Genomic DNA, 21,946 nt, shown 5'->3' on the forward strand with positions numbered 1-21,946 from the left:
CTTCGCTCCTATCCCCCTTCACGTGGGGACATGTCCTGGATGAACTGGGTTGCGTCCCCGCCAGCCGATAATCCCCACCGTCCCTTGCATGGGGACGGATGCTCCGGGGGACCACAAAGGTTTATTTGGGGGGTACGTGGGGCGCACTGCCAAGTCCCCCGTCACCGCTGCAGCCACGGGGACGGGGCGGCCGAGGAGCCCAGCGGCTCCTCAGCTCCGCAGCCCCTCCAGCACGGCCCGCAGCACGGCCGCCGCTGCCACCGCCCCCGGGTCGGGCTGCAGCAGCTGGCCCGAGCTGATGTAGCTGGCTCTGCCCGCCCCGGCCTCCATGTGCCTGGTGGCCTCCGCCGCCGCCTCCGCGCTCTGCCAGGGGGACAAAAACAAACACCGGGGTGTGCTCAGGATGCGGCTGGGGCAGCTGGCACGCCCCGGGGCCGGCCCGGCGCCGTGATTCCTACCCCGTTTTCCCCTGCCAGCCCGGCTCTGCGCCGCCCGCTCCGGGCTCTGCCTGCCAGGCTCCCCCCCCCCCCGGCCCCGTTACCTGCACGGCGGCAGCCAGCACCGGCAGCAGGTCGGCGTCGGGGCTGCGCAGGGCGCGCAGAGCCTGCGCCGCAGCGCACAGCGAGTCCAGCTGGGAGAGACGGGGAAGGGGGGCTGAGAGCCAGGGCCGCGGCCAGGCCGGCAGCCCCCGTGGCTCGCGGGCAGCGGGGTGGCTCTGCCCCCCCGGCCCCGGTCCCCCAGGATGCCGGCACTCACCATCGTCCTGTCCCCCGGCGCAGCTCCTCCGTACCTGCGCGGGGTGCAGGGGGTTGTTAGGGTCTTGCAGAGGGATTGGGGGACCCATGGAGGGCCCAGGGGACACTCACCGCTGCATGGCTTCGATGCCAGCATCCATGGCGTCAGCCCACGCTGAGAGGTCGTTGCGGTTGAGCAGGGGCCGGGCGGCTGCCGTCAAGAACAGCCCGTAGAGCTGCCGGGACACCATCCCCGTTACCGCCCACGGTGGTGGCACAGCCAGGGTCCCACGGGGGGGACAAGCCAGACCCACGCCCCCTCCTCTCGCCCCGTACTCACCACGCCAGAGGAGCCACCCATCTTCTCCAGCAGCAGGTCGGCCAAGGCGGAGAGGAGCTGGGCCGGGGCTGCCGGCGGGGGCCGGGTGCGCACCCACTCCTGGATGGCTGCAGGGACGGAGGCAAGACTGGGCTGGGATGCCTCCCACAGGGCCCCGGGGACCCCCATCTCCCCTGGGGGCAGCCGGAGACCCCTAAGTGCCCCAGGGGCACCTAAGGCTCGCTGTCCCTCGGGGACAAGCAGGGACCCCCCCCCCCCCATGCCTTGAGGCAGCTGCCACTGGGAGCAGAGATGTTTCAGGGTCACGACTCCCAGGGGGTGGGGAAGGGACAGCTGGGGGGGACCTTGTACCCCAGGGAGGGGCAGCTCGGGGGCAGATCCTGCTCCCCAGCTGGAGAGAACAGCTCGGGGTTCCCCACTCCCTGAGAAGGGATGTCCCAGGGAAGACCCCACTCCTGGGAGGTGATGGCTGGGGTACCCTCTCCCCACAAGTCCCCTGCCGATGGCCTCCCCCCCCCCACCCCGGCATTCTCCAGGGTGCCAGCACCCACCTCGGGCAGCTCGGGCGTGCGTGTGGCCGCAGTCCCCGTCGCCCGCCGCGCGGTCCAGCTCGTTGAGCTTCTCCTGCATGTCGAGCAGGGTGCTGCACACCCGCTCCAGGACCAGCTGCACCCACGCTGCGTCAGGCCCTGTGGGGAGGAGACGTCACCCCCCGCCCATCCCCGGGGGAGACAGGGAAACCGAGGCACAGGGAGGTGACAGCTCCTGGGGGGGGGAGTCGAGCTCCCTGGGGCTGCCCGTACCCGCGCTGGTCTCACTCTGCACGGTCCCCGGTCCCTCCTTCGGTGCTGGCAGCTCCTGCCTCTGGCTCGTCGCAGGTGCCGCGGCCAGGTTGGGCCAAGCCATGGCCGTGGTCTCGGCATCTGGAGTAGGAGGAGGTGAGAGAGAGAAGCGAGCGCCAGCTCGGCAGAACCCTTGCTGGATCCTTGTCAAAATGTCCGGCAGCACTGCCTGCGCAGGCAGCCAGGCATCCAGCTCCGGGGCACCTCGGGACACCTCGCTCACCCGGTGTCCTGGCCGTCCCGTCACCCAGCGCCTGGGGACCCCCGCACCACCGTCCAGTGCCGCGTCCCCGCAGGCGGGCGCTCACCGATCAGCCCCACAAGCTCCTCGTCCACCGACATGAGGGTGAGGGAGACCCCCGCCATCTCCAGCGCCGTCATGAAGGAGCCCACCAAAGCCCGGGCAATACGGACGCCTCGACTCTCTGCGGGCACGGGGTGGGGAAGGTCCGTGAGCAAGGGGGGGGGGGTTGCAGGAAAGGGTCCCCAGGAGCAGAAGGGCCAGAGCCAAGACCCCCCTGCCCTGCACTCACCCAGGCGGCGCACAGCCGCGCCGGCCACGATGCCCAGCTCCAGGCAGGACAGCCCGCCCAGGTTGTTCACCACCAGCACCACAGAGGCTCCTGCAGGACAGGGGGCAGAATGAGACCCCCCGCCCGGGGTGGGGGGGGGAGGCCACGGAGGGCCAGGGGGGCTCACCGGGACTCAGGGACAGGCGGGAGGCGTTGGAGGGGTCCGTCATGTGCACCAGCATCGTCTCCACCGCCTCGTCTGCCGGCAGCATCTGGGGGGCACAGGGAGGCCGTGAGGGCAGAGCTGGGGGGGGGCGCGGGGAGCGGGAGGGGGAACGACAGCGGGGCCCCACTCGCCTTCATCCGGCGCACGCCCGCCTCGCCGTGGATCCCTGCAGAGATGGGGCGGCATCACCCCATGCTGCGGGCACCTCCCGCACCGAGCCATGCCGGCCCCACGGGGGACAAGGGGGCACTCAGCCCCCGCCGGGGCATGGGGGGGGGACGGGACACGGGGGGGGAGGCGGCTCCTCACCCAGGCCCAGCTCCATTTCATCGTCAGCCAGCTGGAAGGTGGGCTTGGACCCCGGGACGCTGCAGGGGGACAGGCTGAGACCCAGGGTGCCTGCGCGGGGAGGGAAGACGGGGTTAAGCCTGGGGGATTTGGGGCCGGTGGGGGGCATGGGGGGCGCTCTGATTTGCCCTGAGGCTGTGAATTGCCAAGAGGGATGGGGGGGCCGGGCCTGGGGGACAAGGCACAGCAGCCCTGGGGGTCCCCACAGGGCAGCAAGGCGTCCCGCGTGTGTACCCATGGCTTTGGCGGCCGCCGACACCTTCTCGACGATCTCATTCAAGGTCGCCCCCGCCTCGGCCAGGGCCCCCGCCACCTACGAAAGGCAGCAGTGGGTGAGAGACTGCCGGGCCCCGTCCCCCAAAATCCCACGTCCCCACAGGGATGCGGTGGGGCCCTGGGCACCAGCGACACCCTCTACGGACCTTGTGTATGAGGACGGTGCCGCACAGCCCGCGGCGCCCGGCTTTCTTCGGGGCGGCGAAGGCGCTGTCGTCCCCCACCACCACCATCCGCACGTCGGCCCCCTCCGCCCGCGCCCGCTCCAGCGCCAGCCCGAAGTTGAGCCGGTCCCCGGTGTAGTTCTTCACGATCAAGAGGGTCCCGGCTGGAAGGGGGAGGACGGCAAGGGTGAAGCCACGGCAGGGGGTGAAGCCCCGACCCACGCCTCGCCGTGCCACCCTACCTGCGCCAGCCTGCGTCACCGCCCGGATGGCCGCCAGGATGCTGCCCACGGCCGGAGAGGTGAAGACAGCGCCGGCCACCACGCCGGTCAGCATGCCCTTCCCGACGTAACCTGCGGAACAGGACGGGGTGCTCGGGGCTGTGCCGGGGGCAGCCAGCCCGCGGCGGCGGGGGGGCTCACCTGCGTGGGCGGGCTCATGGCCGGAGCCCCCCCCGGAGAGCAGGGCCACCCGGCCCCGGATGGCCGCCAAGTCGGCTCGCAGGGCCACCCGGTGTCCCTGCAGGAGCCGGAGGCCGGGGTTGCAGGCCACCAGCCCCGCCAGCGAGTCATCGGCGCAGCCCGCCACCGAGTTCACCAGCTTCTTGGGGACCTGGAGGCACAGAGGGGTGGCGGTGGCGGGGCACGGGGGTGGCACCTCAACCCCACGGGGGTGGGGGGGGAAGCAGGGGGCTCCCCGCCGCCCCGGGCTCACCTCCATGCGGGCGGCGTGGTGGGGATGGCGGAGGATCCCGCGCAGTTTTCAGCTCCGAGTCCAAACTCTGTCGGGAGGCGGCGGGGGCTGAGGGAGGGCAAGGTCCGCCGCCGGCAAGGACAGACCCCCGTCCCACCCAGGGGTCCCGCGGGGACGGCCTGGCCTGGCACAGGGACGGCAGGAGGGGGACGGGGTGGGATATGGGGTGCCTGATCGGGGGGGTGGGGGGGAGCTGGGTTCAGTGTCGTCCCCGAACGGGGACCACCTCCTGGGGTGTCGGGGGGGACACACCAGGGTGGGACAACCCGCACAGCAGGGACCCCCTCATGGGGAGGGGGACCAGGATGGGAGCACCCCCCCCGAGCAGGGACCCCATCCTGGGGTGGGGGGGGACCGGGGTGGGAGCACCCCCCCCGACAGTTATCCCCTCCTGGGTTGGGGGGATGACGACCAAGGTGGGAGCATCCCCCTGAGGGGACCCCCTCCTGGGGTGGAGGGGAAGGGGGGGGGGCACTGTCCCCGGGGCAGAGGGCGACCACGATGGGTGCACCCCCCCAGCAGGGACCCCCTTTTGGGGTCTGGGGGGACCAGGAGGGATGCACCCCACCATCGGGGACCCCCTCTCGGGCTGCGTGGGGGGGACCAGGGGGTGCACACCCCCTCCCAGCACGGCCCCCCTCCCGGGTCGCAGTGGAAGGACCAGGGGGGGCTGCACCCCCCAAAATGAGGACGTCCCGCCCGGCATACGGGGTGGGACCAGGGTGGGAGCATCCCCTCCCCAGCAGGGATCCCCCGGGGTGTGGGAGGGGCCAGGGGGTGCACCCCGAAGTGGAGATCCCCCCCCCCCCGCCCCCAGCGGGGACCCCCGGAGCAGGGACCCGCCGCAGCATCCCCCTTCCCCACCTGCCCTCTCGTCTGCTCCTCTGGGTCCTCCCGGCCGCCTAGAGCGGCCCCGCGCGGCCCCTTCCGCTGACGTCCCAGCGGCGGCGGGCGGAAGGGGCGGTGGCGGCGGCGGAGAGGCCGCGCCAGGCCCCGCTCCCGGTGCGCGCTGCGTCCTGCCCCGGTCCTGCTCCGGCCTACCGACCCCCGCCCGCCGCCGCCATGTCCTATAACTACGTCGTGACGGCGCAGAAGCCGACGGCCGTGAACGGCTGCGTCACCGGTACCGGCGGGGAGCGGCGCCAGGACCCCCGGCCTAACGGTCGCGGCGCCTGGGGGGGGTGGGCGGCGTGGCCTGTGCGGCCATGGGGGGGGACGGGGGGCTGCGGGACGCTGTGGGGGGGCTTGGTGGGCACGGAGGTGCCTGGAGGGCGCTGGGGGGCTGGAGGGACATTGGGGTTCAGCGGGGGGCTGGGGGGTGCTGAGGCCCCGGGGGGGGCACGGGGAGGGGCGGGCAGGGGGTTCCCCGAGGTCCGGGGGGGGGGGCTGTGGGTGCACTGTGGTGCCTTGGGGCGTGCTGAGGTGGGGGGGGGAGGGGGCTGCGGGAGCGCTGAGGGTTCTGGGGGTGCCCTGAGGTTCGTAGGTGTGTTGTGGGACACCAGGGGTAGCTGGGGGGGGGGGGCTTAAAAGTTTGTTGGGGTGCTGTGGGGCCCTGAGGGAGCTGGGGTGTCTTGAGTTTTCTTGGGGGGGGGGTGGCTGTGGGGCACTGGGGCCGCGGTTAGGTTTATGGAGGTGGTGTGGGGCACTGGGGTTGCGCTGAGGTTCCTGGGGGTGGGGGGGAGTTGGGGGTGCAGTGGGGGGTTTCTCTGGGGGATCTGGGCCGGGCTTGAGGTTTCTGAGAGCTGAGTGGGGTTTTGGTGTCTGGGGTGAAGCGGGGTTCCTTGGGGGGGGTTAGAGAGCAGCAGAGGTTTGGGGTGCTGCGGGGAGAGGTGGTGACGATGTCTGTCTCTGTGGCTTGGCTTATTTCGAGGTGTTCTGGGGTGTTGCAGTGTACTCTGGAGAGGGGGTGTGGTAGGCCGTAGGGCCCCCGGGAGTGGGGTTCCCTGAGGAAAGACGAGAAGTCAGAGCTCAGGGAAGGCGGTGGCTGAGGGGGCCAGGTGTCGTGGGAGGAAGGTGCTGGGGTTTCGGGATGCCACGGCCGGGGGGGGTTGCCACAGGGAGGCTGGTGCTCGGTCTGAGGCTGTGGGGCTGCGGGCCAGACCCCCCCTTAGAATGAGCAGACTCCTGCAGGTTGTTCAGTGAGAGCACCCCAAGGTGCCGCCTCGTCGCTTCTTTGCGGCTCAGCGGTGATTTCTTCTCTCCTTTTTTCCAGGGCACTTCACCTCGGCGGAGGATTTGAACCTGCTGATCGCCAAGAATACGCGACTGGAGATCTACGTGGTGACAGCGGAGGGGCTGCGGCCCGTCAAGGAGGTGGGGATGTACGGCAAGACCGCCGTCATGGAGCTCTTCCGCCCCAAGGTGGGTGCGCTGCGGGGAGGGGGCCGCCTGCCAGCTGGGGAGGGCAGGCGCGGGCGCGCCGGGGCCGCTGGCTCTGACGCCCTCCTGAAGGCACGCCGCCGCTCTGCTTTGGCAGGGGGAGAGCAAGGATTTGTTGTTCATCCTGACAGCCAAGTATAACGCCTGCATCCTCGAGTACAAGCAGAACGGGGACAGCATTGATATTATAACACGTGCCCACGGCAACGTGCAGGTGAGTGAAGCCGCAGCACCTGGAAGGGGCGAATTCCCTTCCTTAGGGGTGGTTTTACTTTGCTGGTGACGAGGATGCGCCTAGGTGACGGGGTTTGGCCTTGTTATTTATGATTCTTTGCCTACCGCCGACTCCGATATGGTTCACCTGCTGCCACTGGCGTTTCCAGAGGTTTTTGCCTGCAGTGAGTCAGTCTCGGGCTCAGGGACTGAGGCCACGGCTACAGCTGTGTTCTCGGGGTAGTTTGCAGGATAGCAAGGTTAATTTGAGGTACTCCCGCTGCAAGGAGAATTAGCGCTCAAAACTCAAGGTAAGGTAGAGTTTTCCCTGGGAAATGACTCCTCCGGTATTTCGTGGCTGGTCTCTCCACGTTGCATACCAGAAGCTTGACTGCTGAAGCTACTCTTACCATTGTAGACGTTCTCCATTGTTCTGTTTTACGTGGATTAAAATCACGCCTTCTGAGCAGGTCAGAAATCCGCACGTCTCCCTGGCTTTTTGTTAGTCATTAGCCAAATGATTCCCATCAGCTGCCAAGCCAAAATATCTTCCATCTGTTTCCAGGCACTGAGCTTCTGCTGACTTACTGTTGGTGAAGCTGAGCAGGGGGTTACGGACAGGAGACGTAGGTGGGCACGTCCTGTCAGTAACGCGTTAAGAGTGTTTGGGGAAAAGTGTTTAATCTTCCCGTGCCGAGGTTCTGCCTCGTGACGTATGGAGACGCTGATATCGGCCCCCGCCGAGTAACGCCGAGGGGTCTGTGGAGGCTGATAAACAGGGCTGGATTTCTGGAGGCTGATGTTGGGTCATGGATATCAAAGCACTTCACAGCAGCGGAGGGCATCGCTCTCCGTCAGCGACAGAAAGCGGAGGCGCGGGGCAGCGGTGCGGCTTCTCTTGAGGCCGTTCAGTAGAGAGTTGGGATTAGAAAACCAGTTGCAGGGTCTGCTCCTGGAGCGCCTGGTTCCCGGGAGAGAGGAGGTGTGTGCCGTGGGAGTTCTGCCAGGCCCTTGGGTGGAAAGGACCTGCTGCTTTAGGCAGGAGATGCCTGACTCGCCTTTGGCTTGCCAGGTGGTATTTTAAAGCCTGCTGGGAGGTGTGCAGGGAGCCCTTCCTCAGCCAAAGGGTGGTAACTCTTGTACCTACTATTCCCAAGTCCTCCGCGGGGATCTTTTTCTAATGCTAATTGCCCTTTCTCTTTTCCCCTCTCCGCGGATCTCTCGCTCAGGATCGCATCGGTCGTCCCTCAGAGACCGGCATAATTGGCATCATTGACCCAGAGTGCCGGATGATCGGCCTGCGGCTCTATGATGGCCTCTTCAAGGTCATTCCCCTGGACCGGGAGAACAAGGAGTTAAAGGCTTTTAACATCCGCCTGGAAGAGCTCCAGGTCATCGATGTGAAGTTTCTCTATGGCTGTCAGGCTCCAACCATCTGCTTCGTCTACCAGGTACCTTGTTCTCGATTGGTGACTCGGGCGGAGGGTGCTGGAGGTTGCTGGTGCACCAGCCAAGGTCTCTAAAGGCCTTCCTTGGACCTGGAGCAGCAGCAGTGTCCCGGAGCCAATGGAAAGCAGTGCTTTGGACAGGGTGAGAGACGGTTCTGGCTCCTGCAGGCTCATTGTGTAGCCGAGGAAAGTCCGTGTTCCTCTGTGCTGCTTTTTTTTTTCCATTTCTGGGAGAGAGGAAGCAACGCCCTCCCACCCGAGAGCTGGGCAGCTGATGCTTCGGATGGGACCTTTTCCTTGTTAAACACTCAGGAGGAGTGCCTGGGTCTTTCCAGCGAGTGCTGAGCGGGTGGATTAGAGCCAGAGTCAGTTGTTTCTTGTAGCACTGCTGTGAGACTTGAGCCTTCCCCTTAAAAAAATAATAAAAAAAAAAAAGGCGATATGTCTTGTTTGGTATTTGGGAGGCCGCTCCAGGAGCGTAAAGAGGGGCCGTAACCTCTCCTGTCGCCTGGGTCCTCACAGAGGCAGCGTTTGCAGGCCCTTCTCTAAATGCTTATTTTGAACCAAAGAGCCTTTGCTGTGCTGACTGGGCGAGGGATTATCTTTGCTTTGTCGAATTCTGGGCTAGCCTGGGCCTAGCTGAAAGTTCCTGAGACGGCAGCGCACAGGATCTGCTGTGAATTTGGTTCAGCTTCGGTGTGGTTCTTAGCGGCAAACTCGTACCGTAAGAGCTACTAACCACGTGGCAGCAGTGACTTGATTGTTCCCTATCTGGGTGCTGTTGAACGCCCCCCTGACAGTTACTGAGCAAAGGCACGGGGCAGAAATCACTTTGTCGCCGTGTAACTGGGGGTTGGGAGGGCAGCCCGGGTTCCCCCCGTGTCGGGACAGTGCTCTTCCCCTGCCCTGTGGGTAGCTGGTGCTCTCCCTTGTCACCTGAACGAACGTCAGCGTGCTCTCTCCAGCCTTGCCGGGAAGCGTCCCCAGCCGCCGCGTATCCCGCCCACCTCGCAGGCGCTTGCGTGATGATTTAACGGTGTGCACAAAGAAAAAAAAAGGAAGAAAACAGGGAGGGGTTTGATTAAGAGGCTCCACCTGAAAAAGCAAAGGATTTTCAGCAAATGCGTAGGAACAAGCACCGTTTTCTTACCAAAAGCACTGCCGTTCTTCTCCTATTTAGGGGAGAGGGGAGCCGTGATCCCTCGTACGACGGAGTGGAGCCTGACCGGGAGGGCTGTGTCGTGCGCGCTTTTACAACGCGTGGCCGCCTTGTTTCCGTGTGACCGGGGAGCGTACGTGGGGACCGTATTTTTATCCCACGCAGCCGCGCTGACTTTGAAACGTGGCGTCGGAAGGGACGCTCGTAGCCAGTCTTTGCTGTAGAAATACGCGCTAAGGGCGGCTGGCTTATTGCGTATTTCTAGATTTGACTCGCAGCAGGAGTGAGATACAAGTTCTGTCTGACTCATTAGGCCTTACATAAAACTCTGGCTTTGTTTTGGTCCCTGGGTGTCTGACTTGCGTGTATGTGGAGAGGGGAACGTTTCCAAGCTGCTGCTTTGATTCCTTCTTAATTTATTAATCATTATCACAGGGTTTGGACTGAATAGAATAGCAGTGTCTGAGAGAATTTTTGTGTGGTTCTGAAACCAGAAGAAGATACCGCAAAAAGGGGAAGTTCATAACGATAAAAAAAGGCTTGAGAGCTGCTGTGGCGTGGAGTGAAAAGGTCCAGAAATGTCAAAAGTTTCATTGATGGCTCCTCTGCCATTTTAACAGCCCCACTTCAACTTTCTCCTCCCCGCGGAACTATTTCTCCTCCTGGCTTCCCCTTCTCTGTCAGCCAATACTGCTCTTTGCTTCCCTCGGTGCTGCGCCGCTGGCTCTCGCCCGGACCTCGGGCTCTGGAGCGCCGTCGGTGAGGATGTTTGCCAAGCGGCGGAGGCTGTGAGGGGTGAGCCAGGAGGTGCCCAGCTTTCCTGCGAGTGTTTGGTTACAGAGCTGGCGGCCACAGGGAGGGGGGGGGGAAACAAACCCCGCTTTTACTCAGATCTGGAAAGCGGTGGGGCATAATAAATCAAAAGATGAACAGCTCTTTTTGAGTAGTTCTGTGAACAACGTGACTTAGGAAACCTGGCTCCCTGTGGTTTAGAGCCTTGTCTTAGCTTTTGAGACGTGAAATTGGTCAGTGGGTTATGTTCAAAGCCCTCTCTCTGCTTTGGGTGCTCATACGTCTTCTCCCCATGCGGGTTCCCAAGCGCTTGTTAGCGTAGATCACCTTTCCCGTAGCGGGGTGCTGATTTGGGGGGGGCCTCTTTTCCACCCACCGCTTGTTTCGGTGAAGCCTGCGTGGACTCGCTGCCTTGGAGACTTCTGTGCGTGTCAGGTTTGGTTGAAATTGCCCACTGGGCTAGGAATTACTGGGACGGCAGAGCCGTCGGGGGATTATTCGGCAAGCAGATTATGTTTCCTCGGGAAACCAGGCTGAAAGGCCTGAGGAGCATCGAGACGGGAGCTCAGCTGCTCTGGCACCTGCGCCGCTACAGCAGAGCTGAATTCCTGAACGCCTTGCTGGAGCTGGAGGCGGTGGCGGTACTGCGTAGTGCCACTCATGCCCAGATTTGTAGAGCTGTGCGTCAGATGAATATGAGTCCCAGAAAATCACTTGTATAAAAACACAAAAATAGTTTTCAGTCTTTTTTTGGCACAGGGCTTTATTCAAAGGTTGCTCAACATATGGATAAAGTTAGGGAGGACATTAGTGCGCGTATGTTCAGACACGTGTGTGGTTTGAGAGAGACCGAAGAGGAGGTGGGCAGGGTGGGAAGCCTCAGCAGCTCGCTGGTGACGGTGCTTTTGCAGGAGGTGAGGTGGAGTCCCCTTGCTTCGCAGGTTGCTAGTCAGCTCTGCTTCTGGAGCCTCTGTCGCTGCGCACGCGAGGCTGTCGTCAGCGTACATCGTCATCTGTGGCTTCTCTTTCAGGACCCTCAGGGTCGCCACGTCAAGACGTACGAGGTGTCCCTGCGCGAGAAGGAGTTTAACAAAGGTCCTTGGAAACAGGAGAACGTGGAGGCTGAAGCCTCCATGGTCATCGCAGGTTGGTCCTTCTTTGTAAAAGATCTCCCCTCCCGGTTCTTTCTCAAGGCTGAATGCCTCAGTCGTGCTGCGCGGGTTCTCTAATAAGACATTTGTCTTCTCCCCTGCACAGTGCCAGAGCCTTTTGGAGGCGCGATCATCATTGGGCAGGAGTCTATCACCTATCACAACGGAGATAAATACCTAGCTATCGCTCCACCTATCATCAAGGTGAGTGACTACCGAGATCTAGAAACGCGTCCCGTGTAAGTCCTCCATTCCCAGGCGTCTCTCAGGGTGCTGGTAGGGTATTGGGCTACTTGTACTCAAGAATTTAAACTGCTCTTGTCTCCAGGTGTAGTCCTGGAGTAGGGCCACTGTAGTAGGACCACTCACTCCCAGAGGTTTGGCGAGCGTGGGTGTTTCACACGATGCCTGGTCTGTGTTTTTGGGGACTGAGGGATGTATGTGATCCTTGTACGGGTGGCAGCGTGTGCCTGCGCTGCAGCGTGTGGCTCTGTTCTCTGTGGAGTGCTCGGAAATGGCGGAGTGAAGCGGAAGTCTTGTTTGGGCCCCAGAGAAGGGGATTAATTAGGAGGTAGTGCGTGGTTTGGGCATGGGACCAGGCCAGAGCCTGGTTTCAGTTCAGGCAGCAAAAGATATGAATGAGCCCTTTGGAGACTTGAGTCCACCGGTGTATGATTGGGGCACTTGTTCAAAGGAAAAAAGACTTACAGAGTTTGTGACAGAAGTTGAGCTCGTGGTTTTTGTCAGAGGGACGGGCCAGTTCCCACATTTAAATCGTGCAGGAAGCACAAATGGCACGGCTGAGGTGCCGCTCGGGGCTGAAAGAGGGCTTGAGCTGTGATCAGAAGGTCCTTTTAAGCTGGAAATAATGACGGGCTAGAAAAGAGCTATAAATCTTGGGTAAAGAAATACTAATATTGTTGCCTGAATGCCTACAGGCTCTCGGACCGCTGCTGAGGCTCTGATGGAGAGTCTGTTATATTGGAGCAGGCGGAGCGAGTCGCCTGTGCTCTGCTGCCATACAGATCTGGGCCTTGACCTGCAAGCAGAGTGCAGGCACATCTGTACTCGAGGCCAGTGGGATGTCTGCATACAGTGAAGATCCGCAAGATCGGGGTTTTTAAACCAGAGCCAAATACGTTGACAGGAGGCCAGGCAGCATCCACCAACAGAGCAAAACGTCTGCAGAGCTTGGGTCCGGAGATGCAGCAGGCTTAGAGCTCTGCAGGTCCCAAAGAGCATCCCTGCATCTGTGGAAGGCCCAGCATTAGGAAAACAGCCTTTCTGATGGCATCTTTCCTGGGCTGTGAACGAGCTAGCGACATGTTTAATTTAGGAACGTGAGGTGGTTCCTAGTGACCGAAAGCGAGACCGTTTGACCACAGATTCTGGTTGTGTTCGCTGATACGGTTTATTGAAGGGCGAATCCAGCCTTCTCCCTCTGGGCAGGAGGAGCGGGACCCTGCTGGGGTTACGGCCAGCAGCTGGTGCACCGTGGATGTGGTTGTTCCCTTCTGGCGTGTACAGCGGTGGTCCTTGCTAGATGCCCATTTGGGGCCGTTTCAACGGGTTCTTAAAAATTCCCCCCCCCTCCTTTGCGTGCAGCAAAGTACGATTGTGTGCCACAACCGTGTGGATCCCAATGGGTCCCGTTACTTGCTGGGGGACATGGAAGGACGCCTCTTCATGCTGCTCCTGGAGAAGGAGGAACAGATGGACGGCACTGTCACCTTGAAGGACCTGCGCGTGGAACTGCTCGGCGAGGTAGGACTCGGCCACATCGCGTGCGCTGTCCCTGTCGCTCCTCACCGCGGGGCTGGGAGGCTCTGCAGCCTGGAAATGCTCCGCTGAGGACTGAGCGGTAGGAACGGTGTCTCCTTTTGGAAGGCTGGGGTGGGGTGAAGTTTCACAGTTGTTACAGCTCTGAAACTGTTGGTTGCTGGGAAATTCCCGAGCTGGGCACTTGAAAGTTTACACCATCTTCCCAGGTTTTTGCCTAGTGCTTGTGCGCTGTTCCTGGGAGAAGTTTGGACTCTCTGTGGGTTTTGTAAAGGGATTAAATTCCCCTCCTGCGCCCCGGGTCTTCCTGTTGGGCCGCAGCTCAGATGTATTGCTTGCGGGCTGTGGCAGGGTCCTTTTCACGCTAGTGGCGGTTCATCTGCGTCTTCTCAATTCCCAGACATCCATTGCGGAGTGCTTGACCTACCTGGACAACGGAGTTGTGTTTGTCGGTTCTCGGCTTGGGGATTCCCAGCTTGTGAAGGTACATGGCAGCTGTCTTCTGGCTTAGTTGTGTGTTCAGACGGGATTTTGTACATATTTATTTTCATCGTCGCCTTGAGAGGTGTATGTGGATAACTTTTTTTTCCCTTTCTTCTCCTTGTCTGCCCCACACCCTTTCCGCTTGCTTGGTCTTGCTTGTTGAAAGCTGCTGTTTGTGTCTATTCGTAGCTCAACGTGGACAGCAACGAGCAGGGCTCCTATGTAGTGGCTATGGAGACCTTCACCAACCTCGGTCCCATCGTCGACATGTGCGTGGTAGACCTGGAAAGACAAGGCCAAGGGCAGGTAACGTCGATTCTGCTTTTCTTTTCTCGGTGCTGGGGATGTCTGGGCCGGCCAGATGTATGCGTGGGTTGTCCGTGGAAGGAAAAGTCTACAAACCATTTATTGGAGGATGTCGAAGTCTTGTCCAGGTGCAGGGATGGTATTGAGGTCTTACACTGAAGAGTGGTATGGGTAGGGAGGCTAATTCTTGGATACCCCTTTTCATGCCTTCGTGCAACGGGGAAGGATCAGCTGCCAAAAAACTTCCTCCGAGAAGTGGAGGAGATGGGTACCCCATCTTCCCCTGAACCCGTCGCTGCAAGGAGGAGTAGGGAAGCTTCCCAGCAATGGTTGGTAAAGATCATCTGCTTTTCCTCCAGCTGGTCACGTGCTCGGGTGCTTTTAAAGAGGGTTCGCTGCGGATCATCCGGAACGGCATTGGGATTCATGAGCACGCCAGCATTGACTTGCCGGGGATTAAAGGTGCGTGAGCTGTTCGGTGCTGTCGGATACAACCCGCAGCCTGCGAGGGCCCAGTGGGGGACACGCCGTGTGCGCAGGCTGAGGTTGGGGTGTGGGGCAGGGGGCTTGCCACCCACCAGCTTGTGGAATATTCACTGCGAGCGAACGTGGCCTCTCTTTGTTGCAGGCTTGTGGCCCCTGAGGTCGGACTCTCATCGTGAAACGGACAATACGTTGGTGCTGTCCTTTGTTGGCCAGACCAGGTAAGGTGGGGTTAACGTTGAGCCAGGCTCTTAGCCACATGTTGGAGCATGATGTAACAGGAGTTCCCTTTTCTGTTCAGGGTTCTTATGTTAAATGGAGAGGAAGTAGAAGAGACGGAGCTCACGGGGTTTGTTGATGATCAGCAGACTTTCTTCTGTGGCAATGTGGCACATCAGCAATTGATCCAGGTAATGCCAGTTCTAGGGAAATGCAGATGTCTCTCTCACGGTGACCCTACAGCCCTTATTGATCATGGGCCTAACCTAGATCTGTGCTGCTCATCAGGGGCAGGGTTTGCAGTACTTTCCTGCACCGATGTCAGAAGGGAGCATGTCAGATGGCTCTGAGCAGAAGTGTTCTCTCTCTCTCCCCCCCCCCCCGCCCCCAGATCACCTCTGCCTCTGTGAGACTGGTTAGTCAGGACCCCAAAGCCCTGGTGAGCGAGTGGAAAGAGCCCAACGGAAAGAACATCAGCGTGGCTTCCTGTAACAGTAACCAGGTAGTGGTGGCTGTGGGACGAGCCCTGTACTACCTGGAGATCCGACCCCAGGAGCTCAGGCAGATCAGGTGGGTGCATGTGTCTCGTCCTGGCCCGAGGGCTCTCAGCCTCTGCTGTCTGTCTTTGGGCTCAAGACTGACACCTCTGTCTGCTTCCTCCTTCCTGCCAGCTGCACAGAAATGGAGCATGAAGTTGCCTGCCTGGACATCACCCCTTTGGGGGACACTAACGGCAGGTCCCCGCTGTGTGCGATTGGGCTCTGGACTGACATCTCCGCCCGCATCCTAAAGCTGCCTTCGTTTGAACTGCTGCACAAAGAGATGCTGGGAGGAGGTGGGGCTCTCCTGGGGCTGCCGGGTGGTGGCAGCGGTCGCTGACCTGGCTGAGTTGTGAGTGACATCAGCCTTCTCTTCTCCTGCTCCCTGCAGAAATCATCCCTCGCTCCATCCTGATGACGACCTTTGAGAGCAGCCATTACCTTCTGTGTGCCCTGGGGGATGGAGCTCTCTTCTACTTCGGGCTCAGCCTCGAGACAGGTGACTACAGGCACTAGCACTGAGCGGGCTGCTGGAGAGGGTGGCTGGACTCGTGCCCTCTGACTTGCCTGACGTGCTTTCTTTCATCCTTCTGAAGAGATCTTTCTCTTCCTTGCTTTCTCACTGCGACGGGGTCGTGCTCAGGTGGGACTGGCTGTGGGCACTGGGAGTTGGTGGATTTCTCCAGTGGGCTCCGGAGAAGGGAGATTGATGCTTACGTCCGTTCCTTTGCTGCCCTGTGCTGACAGCAGGATGCGTTTACCCGTGCTCGTTTCTTCCCAAGGTGTTGCGGCCGCGGTGCACTCTGCCGTCCTGCTCTTGCGAGCTCCGTTGCGGCGGCTCCCAACACACCGGTGCTCCTTTTCTGCAGGCTTGCTGAGTGACCGGAAGAAGGTGACCCTTGGGACCCAGCCCACCGTCCTGAGGACTTTCCGCTCTCTCTCCACCACCAACGTGTTCGCCTGCTCTGACCGCCCCACCGTCATCTACAGCAGTAACCACAAGCTGGTCTTCTCCAATGTCAACCTGAAGGAGGTGAACTACATGTGTCCCCTCAACTCGGATGGGTATCCTGACAGGTGAGCCTGCACCTTGCCTTGTGTGACACGGGGTGGGGGGGGGGGTCTGGACTCTGCAATGGGATCCTGGGATCGGCAGAGGGGATCCTGGGATCGGCAGTTTTGAGGGGCGCGGAGGAGAGGGAGGTTCTTGCTGTGCCACTCACCTTATAAGCGCCATTGCTCATGGGGTTTGGTGGTTGTGGTTTTTTTTTCCCCCCATACAGCTTGGCGTTGGCCAATAACAGCACCCTGACAATCGGCACCATCGACGAGATCCAGAAGCTGCACATCCGCACGGTTCCCCTCTATGAATCGCCCAGGTGAGCTGAGCAGCGGGAGGGAGCCTGGCTTGAGGGCCCGTGCTCTGCTGCATGGGGCAAGGTTGGGGGGGAGACTTCGCAGTCAGCGTTCCTGCTGGGGGCTCAGTTAGCACGCAGACTGAATTGGTGGCTTGTGCTGAGAGCAGGCTGGGCAAGTGAGCAGCTCTGCCTCTTGTCTCCAGAGCCTCTGTGCTCTCCTTGGAGTGGCCTGTCCTGGCTCTCCTGCCCACACAGCTCTCTTTGTCCCGCAGGAAGATCTGCTACCAAGAGGTATCGCAGTGTTTCGGCGTGCTCTCAAGTCGTATCGAGGTGCAGGATGCCAGTGGGGGCACCACTGCGCTCAGACCCAGCGCCAGCACCCAGGTGAGGGGTAGCTGCTAGATCGTCCCTGAGCTCTGGGCTATGGGTATCGCAGTTCCTCAGGCCAAACCGTGATGCGGATTTTCCTTGACAATCTTCTCTTCCAAAGCTCTGAGTGCGAGCTCTCCCTTTGGCAGCCTGGGCGGAGATGGGGTGGTAAGATCTCCCCGTGGTGGTGAGAAGGGCTCTCTGTGCTGCTCTCTGGCAGCCTTGGCATGCTCACTGTTCTGTCAGATCACCTTTGGGTTTGGGTGCTGCTGCTCCTTCAGTCTCCCGTACAGGTTTCTGTTTGGTCTCAAACGGTTTCCTTCTCCCGGGGACGCAGGCACAAGTCCCCTTCAGGCAGTAGCTCTGGTGGAAGCCACAACGCTGCATAAACTCTTCTATTAACGCTGTTGCTCGGCAGTGCTACCTCTGCCGTGCGTGTCACACATCTCTGCTGGTGCAGGGAGCGTGTCCCTTTACCCAGGTCCAGTGGGCTCCTTGTTTCACCTTCTCTCCCGTTCGTTCTTCTGGTTCCCGGTTGCCTCAGCCCACGTGGAGCAGCGTGAGGACGTGCCGAGTAGCACAAGGATGTGACCGATATTACTGTGTCCTAGGCCCTGTCCAGCAGCGTGAGCACCAGCAAGCTGTTCTCCAGCAGCACAGCGCCACACGAGACATCCTTCGGAGAGGAGGTGGAGGTGCACAACCTGCTCATCATAGACCAGCACACCTTCGAAGGTACCAGTCCCGAATGCTGGCCATACCCTAGGCCAGTTTTCTCCTCCAGGACGAGCCCATCAGCGTGCGGCTGAGACTTGTGATCTTCACAGACTTGTGAAGATCTGTGATCTCGCACGTTTCCTTCGGTCAAAGCATTTTTCCTGGAGGAGCGTCAGCCACAGGGCATAGTGGGGTGGGTTGGGTTTTTTTTGATGGCACAAGGTGGTGGTGGGGAATAGGAGAGGGGATCTCCAGGCAGCCATCTCGGACGTGTCTTAAGTTTTCAGCTGCTCCTAGGCGAGCCGCTCTGCCCACGCGTGGAGGTGCTGCCTGCCGGGACCCGGGGGACCCAGCTGTTTCTGCTTTTCCCTCTTTGCACAGTGCTTCATGCTCACCAGTTTCTGCAAAACGAGTACGCCCTCAGCCTGGTCTCCTGCAAGCTTGGCAAGGATCCGAACACCTACTTCATCGTGGGCACCGCCATGGTATATCCCGAGGAGGCAGAGCCCAAACAGGGCCGCATCGTTGTCTTCCACTACTGTGACGGTAAGAGCAAGGTCTTCTCGCGTGGCCAAGTCCAGCTGCTTGAGGGAGATCAGAGATGAGCTCCTCAGGCCCGGGAGAGCTCACGTCCCCGTAGCAGGCAGAGAGGTTTTTCCTGAGGGGCCTGCTGTCGGCTGCCCGCAGACAGGATCCGTAGGTGCTGTCACTCCGCTGCAGGCCATGACGGCGTGTTCCCTTTTCCCTCCCATCTCCCCGAGAAGCCCAAGAATCCCGCACTGGAACTGGATTCTGGGATTTGCTTTCCGTGTCTGCCCCCGCTGCCACGTCACTCCTGCATTACTTGCCCGCAGATCCTCTGAGACAGTTTGTAGGGAGAGCAATGTTTAGAGCAGCTCGTCTGAACCCCCTGGGCTTGCCACCCTTGGGGGTGCAGGGCAAATAACCGGGCGGTGCATGGGTTTATTCCAGGGAAGCTGCAGAGCCTGGCTGAGAAGGAGGTCAAGGGGGCTGTGTATTCCATGGTGGAGTTCAACGGGAAGCTGTTAGCCAGCATCAACAGCACGGTAGGGCTCTCGCAAGACCCTGACTTGTTTTAGGAGTGCGTTTCAGAGCTGGAAGCCGCTCCAGCTGTGCGGATGTCAGCCGGGTCCCCGATCTCTGTTGGGGAGTGTGTCTTGGCTCTGTTGGGGAGTGTGCCTTGGCTGGCGCGGGCGTCCACGCCGGCTCAGAGCCGTGTCCCTTCCTTCAGGTGCGCCTGTATGAGTGGACAGCGGAGAAAGAGCTGCGCACGGAGTGCAACCATTACAACAACATCATGGCGCTCTACCTGAAGACCAAGGGAGACTTCATCCTTGTGGGAGATCTGATGCGGTCTGTCCTCCTCCTTGCATACAAGCCCATGGAAGGAAACTTCGAGGAGGTATCAATGCTGTTAAATAGTCTTGGTCGAAGGCGTGCTGGAAGCCCGTGCTGCCTCTTCCAACAGGCTCTGGGCAGGGGGAACAGTGTTTAAGGTGATAAAAGAAGGAGCCTGGCCCACCCCGCCTTGCTAGCCCTTTGAAGACAAGGCTGTAGGGCTGTGCAAGGAGAGCAGCGTCACCTGCGCATGCTTTTAGACGGATCCCCGGGCTTCCAGGAAACTGGGCAATGAATCGGCAGCCTTGAGAAGAGCAGGCTTTGGGTGCATGATTGCTGCCTGCCAGGGGTGGGGAGCTGCCATCTGGACCGCCTGTTGTACGGTTGGAATGGCTTGGTGCGACCGTAGCTGCGTCTCTGTCGGCAAATGCAGCGTAGCTGGGGGACGGACCGGGCCCTGAGACAGCCTGTGCGCTTAAATTGTCAGAATGGCTCTGGGCACGGCTTGGGCACGGGCCGGTCTGCGTTTGCCCCAGGGAGTGCCCCGGCATTGTCCGAGTGCCACTCGGGCCAGGGCCACCTCCGGAAGGTGCTTGGCGCCTTTCGCGCTCGGCTGCTTCATCCAGCAGAGAGGGACAGACTGGGTCCCACCTTGCTCCTGAACGTTGGTGTTGGGTGGAATGAAGATGCTGGATCACAGGACCGGCCATCTGTGCACGCTGCCTCTCCCCTCATTCCCTTCCAGATTGCCCGGGACTTTAATCCGAACTGGATGAGTGCCGTGGAGATCCTGGACGATGACAACTTCTTGGGAGCGGAGAACGCTTTCAATTTGTTTGTGTGCCAGAAGGACAGGTGAGCTGGCTGTGAGGGGGATGTGGCAATGTGTCATGGGAGGGATGGGGTGATGGGACCTTCTGGTCTCCTCCGCGTTACGGCTACAGAGGCACGTGTGTCAGGCAGGAAAGCTGGGAGGAGCGTGCCCAGCTCTGAGGAGCAGCGAGGTGGGAGCAGGGGAAGCTTTCATGTCGCCCCAGCACAGGCTGAGCAGGGTGCTTTGGATTTCAGTGCGGCCACGACCGACGAGGAGCGCCAGCACTTGCAGGAGGTGGGGCTGTCCCACCTCGGAGAGTTCGTCAATGTCTTCTGTCATGGGTCTCTGGTCATGCAGAACCTGGGTGAGACGTCCACGCCAACGCAGGGCTCGGTTCTCTTCGGCACGGTCAACGGCATGATTGGTAAGGGTCAGGGTTCCCCAGCCTGAGCGGGAGGGTAACAGGTTCCCTTCCCTGCTGCTGAACCTGGGCTGGGGTTTCCTCACGTCTCCGTTCTTCTCTGTTCCCCAGTCGAGTGACGGTCTGCGCCGTACTACCCTCAGCAACCTGCTTTTCTCTCCGGATTGCTTCCGGGAGAGGAAAGTGCCCCGGCTTTCTTTAAAACTCCTTCCTTGTCCCAAGCCCTCCCAGGCATCGGCTTCCAGCACGACTCCAGTCCCGGCAGCCTGCCGATCCCTGCCTGCTGGGAGCTGCCGGGACGCCCTGGGCTGAGCTCTGAACCTTCGTCTCCGGTTTTTTTTTTTGCCCTTTGCAGGACTGGTGACCTCGCTGTCGGAGAGCTGGTACAACCTCCTCCTGGACATGCAGAACAGGCTGAATAAAGTCATCAAGAGCGTGGGCAAGATTGAGCACTCCTTATATCCTTTCGCAGTTCGGTCAGGAGCCCGTGTGCCGGTCAATGCTGGGGGCTGGCTTGTGAATCTGGCCTGAGCCAGGCGCGGGGTGGGGTGTTGGAGGTTGGGACGCTCCGGTGGGAGCGTACATCAGCTGGAGAGGGTGGTAGCGCGTTTGCCGGGTGCCCGGGGCTCTGTGCTCGAAGAGAAAGGCGCCTGCGGTAGAGAGTCTACCTTGCAGGGTTTAAGGACGAATCTGGCTTTGCGGTAGCCCTAAAAATGCGGCACAAATTCTGTGATCCTCCTGACGCAGCATCGTCAGTCTGTCTGGCCCAGCTGCTGTGCGCACCCGTAGCCCGGGGCTGGTGTTACTCCATGTGGGTTCGGCTCCTTGACGGTGGCACCTGGAGATCGTTTCACACCGAACGCAAGACAGAACCGGCTACGGGGTTCATTGACGGTGACCTGATCGAAAGCTTCCTGGACATCAGCAGGCCCAAGATGCAGGAGGTGGTGGCAAACTTGCAGGTGAGACGGGTGATGCGAGCTGAGGCCCTTCAACGTCAGCAGCGGGGACCCTGCTCGAGGAATCCAGGCTGCAGTAAATCCCAAACGCGCGATGGTCTGGGAGCGTTCTTCAGCGCCTGCCGATGTCCCCGTGCCCTGACGCCGTTCCCTCTCCTTGCAGATCGATGACGGCAGCGGCATGAAGAGGGAGGCCACCGTAGACGACCTGATAAAGATTGTGGAGGAGCTGACCCGCATCCATTAGCAGGATTCGGAGTCGTTCCCTAGCACCTTCCTCCGCGTAGAGCAAGGGAGTCTTTTTGTTTTCCCCCCCCCACCCCCCTGCAGCTTGGGGACCCCTGGCCGGCTGCACTGGACACCAGCGGTGGTGGCCCTTTGCCCGAGGGGACGTGGGGGAAGGAGTCTCTGAAGGGGAGCCAGCTTGCTGGGGGATTTTGGGGGGGGGGGGGGGGGGCGTTGGTCAGGCACCGTTGTCATCGCCTGCTTGGATTCACGAATCCTGCGGACTCGGCTGCTGACCCAGAACTGGGTTTCGCTGGTCGCTCTCCTTGGGTGACCGGTAGCGCCCGGCTGATGCGATGCCCTTGTCTGGATTCACTCTTCACTGTTGTCTTTAGTATCTTTTTTTTTCCCCCTTTTCCCCCCCCCCCCCCTTTCCTTTTTTTTTTCTCTTTCCTTTTTTTGCTTTCGGTTTCGTTTTTGATTCTTTTTGATTCGTGTTTTTTGGAAGAGGAAGCGAAGCTGCCTGTAGGGTGAGGGCGAGGGCTGGAGGAGTCATCTGGGGCTGGCGAGACGTGCGG

General features: G+C 60.8%; 2 protein-coding genes across 4 annotated transcripts; one reads left to right on the forward strand and one right to left on the reverse strand.

The window, feature by feature from the left end:
• Nucleotides 1-102: 102 nt before the first annotated feature.
• TKFC (triokinase and FMN cyclase) lies at nt 103-5,075 on the reverse strand. 3 transcript variants are annotated; one of them, XM_076343680.1, is made up of 18 exons: nt 5,060-5,075; nt 4,157-4,223; nt 3,865-4,054; nt 3,685-3,795; nt 3,425-3,606; nt 3,237-3,315; nt 2,964-3,053; nt 2,786-2,820; nt 2,616-2,700; nt 2,450-2,539; nt 2,225-2,341; nt 1,878-1,997; nt 1,626-1,763; nt 1,075-1,181; nt 867-970; nt 757-790; nt 542-631; nt 103-363 (listed from the first exon to the last, which is right to left on the reverse strand). In XM_076343680.1, the coding sequence occupies exons 2-18, from the start codon at nt 4,160-4,162 to the stop codon at nt 211-213; spliced, it is 1,731 nt and encodes a 576-aa protein (XP_076199795.1). In that variant the 5' UTR covers nt 4,163-4,223; nt 5,060-5,075; the 3' UTR covers nt 103-210. The 3 variants fall into 3 exon arrangements, with proteins under 3 accessions (XP_076199795.1, XP_076199793.1, XP_076199794.1); XM_076343678.1 differs by having other exon boundaries at nt 4,157-4,319; XM_076343679.1 differs by lacking the exon at nt 5,060-5,075 and having other exon boundaries at nt 4,157-4,354.
• Nucleotides 5,076-5,168: 93 nt separating this feature from the next.
• Nucleotides 5,169-21,563, forward strand: DDB1 (damage specific DNA binding protein 1). The gene is made up of 27 exons (XM_076343666.1): nt 5,169-5,318; nt 6,408-6,556; nt 6,672-6,788; nt 8,017-8,238; nt 11,218-11,332; nt 11,444-11,541; nt 12,943-13,101; nt 13,517-13,600; nt 13,789-13,905; nt 14,265-14,367; nt 14,534-14,609; nt 14,690-14,798; nt 14,999-15,177; nt 15,279-15,442; nt 15,538-15,645; nt 16,016-16,223; nt 16,430-16,525; nt 16,777-16,888; nt 17,485-17,608; nt 17,972-18,136; nt 18,563-18,657; nt 18,843-19,013; nt 19,695-19,804; nt 20,018-20,187; nt 20,540-20,642; nt 21,023-21,146; nt 21,307-21,563. Exons 1-27 carry the CDS (start codon nt 5,258-5,260, stop codon nt 21,388-21,390), a joined length of 3,423 nt encoding a protein of 1,140 aa, XP_076199781.1. The 5' UTR covers nt 5,169-5,257; the 3' UTR covers nt 21,391-21,563.
• Nucleotides 21,564-21,946: the final 383 nt, after the last annotated feature.

This window comes from Aptenodytes patagonicus, chromosome 7 (genome assembly GCF_965638725.1).
Source record: "Aptenodytes patagonicus chromosome 7, bAptPat1.pri.cur, whole genome shotgun sequence".
NCBI classification, from domain to species: Eukaryota; Metazoa; Chordata; class Aves; order Sphenisciformes; family Spheniscidae; genus Aptenodytes; species Aptenodytes patagonicus.

Excerpts from the sequence above, each read along its gene's own strand:
- TKFC (XM_076343680.1), bottom strand. Across the intron at positions 3,316-3,424 it reads GCACCGTCCTCATACACAAG|GTGGCGGGGGCCCTGGCCGA; the intron begins GTCCGTAGAGGG and ends TGCCTTTCGTAG. Across the intron at positions 2,342-2,449 it reads CGCGGCTGTGCGCCGCCTGG|AGAGTCGAGGCGTCCGTATT; the intron begins GTGAGTGCAGGG and ends CCGTGCCCGCAG.
- DDB1 (XM_076343666.1), top strand. The coding sequence starts at position 5,258 with ATGTCCTATAACTACGTCGTGACGGCGCAGAAGCCGACGGCCGTGAAC. Across the intron at positions 6,789-8,016 it reads GTGCCCACGGCAACGTGCAG|GATCGCATCGGTCGTCCCTC; the intron begins GTGAGTGAAGCC and ends TCTCTCGCTCAG. Across the intron at positions 11,542-12,942 it reads TCGCTCCACCTATCATCAAG|CAAAGTACGATTGTGTGCCA; the intron begins GTGAGTGACTAC and ends CTTTGCGTGCAG.